The 6093-nt window shown below is 45.9% G+C and overlaps 1 protein-coding gene across 1 annotated transcript; it reads right to left on the bottom strand.

Annotated features, from left to right (window-relative positions):
* Positions 1 to 859: 859 nt before the first annotated feature.
* On the bottom strand, positions 860 to 3707 carry LOC138433828 (intraflagellar transport protein 70B). The gene has a single exon (XM_069577106.1). It carries the CDS (start codon positions 3484 to 3486, stop codon positions 1495 to 1497), a length of 1992 nt encoding a protein of 663 aa, XP_069433207.1. The 5' UTR covers positions 3487 to 3707; the 3' UTR covers positions 860 to 1494.
* Positions 3708 to 6093: the final 2386 nt, after the last annotated feature.

Here is a 6093-nt window from a genome sequence, read left to right as displayed (position 1 = left end):
GAGTCCTGAATATTCATTGGAAGGACTGATGCTGAAGCTGAAACTCCAATACTTTGGCCACCAGATGGGAAGAAATGACTCATTGGGAAAGATCCTGATGCTGGGAAAGATTGAAGGCAGGAGGAAAAGGGGACGACAGAGGATGAGATGGTTGGATGGCGTCACCGACTCAATGGACATGAGTTTGAGCAAGCTCTGGGAGATAGTGAAGGACAGAGAAGCCTAGTATGCTGCAGTCCATGTGGTCACAAACAGTTGGACATGACTGAGCAACTGAACTGAACATCACGGCAGGGTTCACTGTCTTTCAGTAGAACACTATTAGGTTGGACCATAAAAAATTGCAGTTTTATAGTTTAAAAACTTCCAAAATCAGCAGTTTCATGTAATTCAAGGTACTTTGGTTTTCTCTAAGCCAGGTCAAGAGTTGGGGTTGACAGATTTATGGAAAGAAAAGGGGTGGGGAAACAAAGTAAAGCTCTTGTATGGTTCAGAAAATACAAATGCCTAAGCAGAATGAGGGGGGTTTTCATTGGAAGGGTTGTGGCCATAACAGCCTTATCAATCCACCAGACAAGTTTTCAGAACTGACCTTTTCATCTGTGATAGAAGTGGAAGAGAAGTTTGGTGGGGTCATGGAAATAGCTTAGATTTTTCTTTTCCTGAGAGGTTGCCACCCAGAAACAACGCCAGCATTAACATATCCTAAGTTACAAATACAAACATAGGAAGTAAGCAGAGTTCTCATGGTACCGCTGCTATTCCTCACTGTTAAATGAGAACAGAGTTATAAAAAACACTATATGTTGCTTATATATTCAAATTACTAACAAGTGGAACAAAAGAAAACTATGTAAAATTGTTTGACAATGTTTATTGTCTCTAAACCACAGCACCATAATTTTGTTAAGGGCACAAGGTCTCCGACTGACTTGCACATTAAAAAGCCAGCAGCAACAAAGAATATTTATAGTGTAAGGTAGTTTGTTTATATAAAGCATTGTATCTTATATTGAAAAATCTGAAAAACATCCTAATGCTATATAATATGTACTCATTACAAACTATGAATTAGAACACACAATCCTTGAGATTATTAAAAGCCTAGAAATCCTAGACATTAACTACAGAGTTCTGGGCCTGATAGGACTAGTACCAAGTCCCTGGATAATATAACCATTATGCAGGTCACTCTCAAAATACAAAGCACAAATGGTAACAGGGAACATGGGTGGTAACAGGGAACATGGGTGCTAACAAGTTCTAATAGAAATAGTGTCCCCATGCAGTTCTGAATTTTCATATATCTTTCTAGACGTTCTTATATTTCACTTTGTGAAGATTTTTTAAAAATACTAATCATTTTTATTATAATTTTAAACTGTACAAAGTCCAACGTGTAACAAATGTAAAGATGCTACTAGCTAACTGGAGATAAAAAACCAGTGAAAAACAGATATAAAACCATTATGATAAGGCCACTACCAGACATTACTACATATTCCATCCTATAATATCATAAATCAAAGCTTTTAGCTCTCTGGATTCATATGTGACTGTATTCTTTCCAGTATGCACTCTTTCTTCTTCCAGGGTTTCTTCAATAACAGCAGGTATGTCCCTTCCATAAAGTTCACAGTGTTCTAAAAACTGAACACATTCTTGAATGACACTGTCACTAAGCATGATGGTGTGTTTTGACATGTTTTCTAATAATGACAGGAAGCATCTTTTGGCATAATACCACGTATCAGTTCCTAGTTTTTTATTACAAGGTTCCAAGCTTTTGATAACCCGGGAAATACCAAAGTCATAATTTCCTTTGGCACAATAAAGTGTCCCTATCACCAAATTCACAATGCAGAGATGGTAGATTTTCTTATCTGGATCATCATAGGAGAGCTGCTCTTCCTCCTTTCCAATCTTCCTCATCAACTCCTCAGCTTCTTCATTCTGACTTAACATAATATACGAGACACACAGGTTGGCCAGCACAATAGCACTGACATTCAGGATGTTGTCATAATGCTTCTTGACTATGGGCTCATAAAAACCTATGGCTTCTTTGTATTTGTTTTCCTGCATGAACAGAACATGAGCCACATTCAGTTTCCACACATGGTGGTCATTACAGAATTCCACAGATTTGCGGAAGAGTTTTTCCACCATTGGGTAATTTTCAAGGTTCCAGTAGATTTTGGCCTGGGCCATCAACACAGGAATGTACTTCTCAAGGGTGTCGTCATATTCATTCACTGCCTTTTTGACAGCTTCATCATCTTTATTGTGTCTTGCTTCCTGCACTTGTATGGTGAGTCTCCTGAGCTGTTCAGTCAGCATCCCTGCTAGGCCATCAAGCTTAACGAAAGCCTCTTCAGGAGCTGTCTGGCAAGTGACCATGGCATCCAAGAAGTCATAGAGATAAGGTGTGAGGAACTTGTAAGTCAAATGGGCATTCTCTGCCAGGACATCTGCTGCCAGGTCAAAATACTCATATTCACAATAGAGCAGCAACAGGTTGCCAAAGGTCTCTGGGGGAAAGGGGTTCTGCTGGAGCAAAAACTGTAGTTTTTCAAACCCTTCTGTGGGCCTGGCACCCATGTTCATTAGCGCCTGATTGTGCAGGGTCACGGGGTCTAACTCCTCTTCTGCCCTTGGTGGCATGTCAGTGAGGGCTTCCTGGGCCGCCTCATAGTTTCTCAGTTGGTATTCTATGGCAGCCCTGAGGTTGAAGGCTTCCACCAGAGCAGTCTGGTGAAGGACTAAGGTGTTGCCAACACTTCGAACATCAATGCCCCCAGTGGTGATGCCCATGCCCAGCTCTGGGTGCTGGCGGATGCCATGCTCAATAATGTCCGCGATATGCTTCAGAGCTGGGGCATAGTGCCGGCTGCTATAATAGGCCAAAGCCAGGTTATAGGAAAGATCAGGCCGGTAGCCCGAAGCCTGCAGGGCCGCAGAGAACTTGGAACACGCGGCTTCATAATGTCCCTCCTTGTAGAGCAAACAACCCAGATTGACCTGACCATCCAGCTCGTTCTCGCCCTCGCTGTCTTCTCCTTCCCTAAGTAGCTGCTCCACCAGGCTCCTGGCCCCGGGCAGGTCTGCCTCGCTGTACTTAATCGCGGCTTGGAGACGGAGGACCCGGTTGTGGTAGGCGGGGTTGTCCAGGAGGAGCAAGGACACGCGGGTGGCCTCTGGGTAGAGACAGGCCTTGTACAGGGCCTGGGCCTGGTACAGGCGGTACTGCTCCAGCTCCGGGTGCAGCTGGCCCAGCTGCTCATAGCACTCGGCAGCCAGCGCGAACTCCTGTAGGCGGTAGTAGCAGTAGCCCAGCAGCGACAGCCCGGCGCGGCTTCTCGGGCTCCGCTGGAGCTCTCCGCCCAGCAGCTGCACGGCCTCGGCGTACCGGGCATCCCGGATAAGTCGGTAGACAACCGCAGTGAATTCCCCGTCGGGGATCTGCGAACCTCCCAGGCCCGCCATAACAGCCTCCGAGGTTGCTTACGCTCGTTACCAGGGCAACAAGACAACCGGAAACTGAAGGCTGAGAAAAAGGTTGGTGTTCTTAATGGGCTTTTTTTGGGTGGGGAGGTGCTGCTAAAGTACTTTGCAGCGGAACGATCAACCTGAGATTGAAAAGAGTTACTAATGTGTGTATCCCAATTATTGGCCTGGTCCCTGAAGACTCCAGAGTGTGAGCGGCGTTAGGCGCGAGAGGAAAGACCTCCTGGCCGTTCGAAGACGGAAACTCTACTTCCCGGCATGCACCGTTTCGCGCCGCCAGCGGACGTAGCCGCTCTGCATGCTGGGAGACGTAGTCCTCGGGGCGGACCCTGGGATGAGGGGAGATGAGGTCGCGGTCACCTTCCGTTCTAGGGTAAATGAGGATTGTTGACTGCCTGTTGTGTCTCTGGCGCGGAGGTGGAAAGTTTACGGTTCGAAGTCCCTTCCATTTTTGAGCCTTTAGACACTGTGCAGTGCGTATACATAGTGTTGTTTCACATTGTTTTCGTGAATGAAACGGGAATGGAAAAAAAGGAAAGTCAGTTTGGTATTCTGCCCGAATTACAGTAGACTTTCTGTCTTTGGACCGTCCCGTGGGCGCACTTTCTAAGAACAAAATAGTGCAGCGATCAGGAGTTCTCATTTTGTCGTTTCAGAGGTTGATAGCAGGAAAGAGTGCTTGGAGTTTATGTGATACTTAGGTTTGGCTTTAGTTTCAAGCGCCTCCGCTCCCGCTCCCACTACCCTTCCCGCTCCCCCCACCCCTCCCGCTCCCCCCGTTTTTCCGTAACTACAAATATTACTGAGTTCATATTAGCGTTTAAACTTAGCCCTGTGGTCTGTCTTGACTCTCCAGATTTCACTACGAAGTGGAAAAACCTTGCAGAAATCTACGACCTCGTGTTTTCCAAGAAGGGTAGAGGAGAGGAGGAAGAACGTTCCAAAGTTTTCCCTTTTCTGTGCACCGTTACTCTTAACTTTCCAGCCGACTTAATCTGTGGCTGGATTTTCTTTTCATCCTTTGTTATGTGTTTGGAATAGATGCCCTAGATTCTGTTACTACCTTAAGATCTCTTTGTGTATAAATTCTTTGGAATTTAATAGTGCTCAGTATGGGGCTTCCCAAGTGGAGCTAATGGTAAAGAACTCAGCTGCCAATGCAGGCAATATGAGAGATGCAGGTTCAATCCCTGGGTTGGGAAGAGCTCTTGGAGAAGGAAGTGGTAACCCACTCCAGTATTCTTGCCTGGAGAATCCCGTGGGCAGAGGAGCCTGGCGGGCTACAGTCCATAGGATCGCAATGAGTCGGACAGAACTGAAGCAACTGAGCACACACACATGTATCACATAAGGGCCCAGCTTTGAGGCAATATAGTGTCTTGCTTTCTTGGTTGTTATTTTTTTCTATGAAAACAAACAAGCAACTTTAGCTGGTAGAATTTGAACTTCCTTCCCTGAGTTGCAGCTGTGAGCAGATGTTAAGGAGGTGATAAGTGGGAGGTGGTGAATTTCCTAATCATCCATTATAGCTAAAAAGAGCCTTCAGTAGGACATCTGAATGCTAAGCTATCAAGAAATTGACTTCATATTCTCATCCATTCTCCCTTGCTGCGAAGTTTGCCAGAGTTGTGTTCTGCTGAAGCATGAAACTGGACAAGGAACTGTCCACTGCATGAATACCAAGTAAAAGTCAAACTGCACTCCTTCCAGTGGGTTTGAGTGGGCCACCCAGGATGCCCAGAGAAAGCAGCTGAGAAAGACTTTCTTTGGTCATAACTCAGTAACCTGACTCTGAGGCTTCTTCCAACCGAATCTCTGCTGAAGTCCTTTCCGGTCTTCAGCCCAAAGAGGTACATGATTTGAGGGATGCTGTCTAGCGCTGCTCAGTAGTAAAGGAATAGGGTGCCTTCTCCTTCATGCCTGCTTGATTGATACTTAGCTCTTGGGGAAAAAAGTTATCCAAAAGGCTCAGTCTTTTAAAATACTTATGTATGACCTGATACTTTGGTTCAGTTCAGTTCAGTTCAGTCGCTCAGTCGTGTCCGACTCTTTGCAACCCTATGAATTGCAGCACGCCAGGCCTCCCTCCCTGTCCATCACCATCTCCCGGAGTTCACTCAGACTCACGTCCGTCGAGTCCGTGATGCCATCCAGCCATCTCATCCTCAGTCGTCCCCTTCTCCTCCTGCCCCCAATCCTTGGTTAAGATGCTATTATAAATCAAGGTAACAAGACAGAACATGGAAATGGGAAATTGTGTTTTGTATCCTTAGTCTATCAGTCCGATTTTCAGGGTTGTATTTGCATCATGAAAGCATTCACCTTCAAATGCCTCTTGGGAATGGAAGCAAAATAGAAGGCCTCTACTCTCCTCTAAATTTCTCCCCTCCCTATGGGCGTCAGTTGAGGACTCCTCTTTGTGCTGGTACCTTTCTGGGAGCATGGCTGCTGAAGTGGGCAGGAGGGAAGCCGTTCTTCCTCCTTATTTCATGTGCTGCTGCTCCTGAGGCCTGGCTTGAAAAAAGCAGGACATTCAGCTTAGACAGATGGAGGGCAGGGTCATTTTCAAAATGAAATGAGTGCACA

The sequence above is a fragment of the Ovis canadensis genome, chromosome 2 (genome assembly GCF_042477335.2).
Source record: "Ovis canadensis isolate MfBH-ARS-UI-01 breed Bighorn chromosome 2, ARS-UI_OviCan_v2, whole genome shotgun sequence".
Classification (NCBI taxonomy): domain Eukaryota; kingdom Metazoa; phylum Chordata; class Mammalia; order Artiodactyla; family Bovidae; genus Ovis; species Ovis canadensis.
Note: the sequence above shows the minus strand (reverse complement) of the source record. Positions and strands in the feature narration are given on the sequence as shown.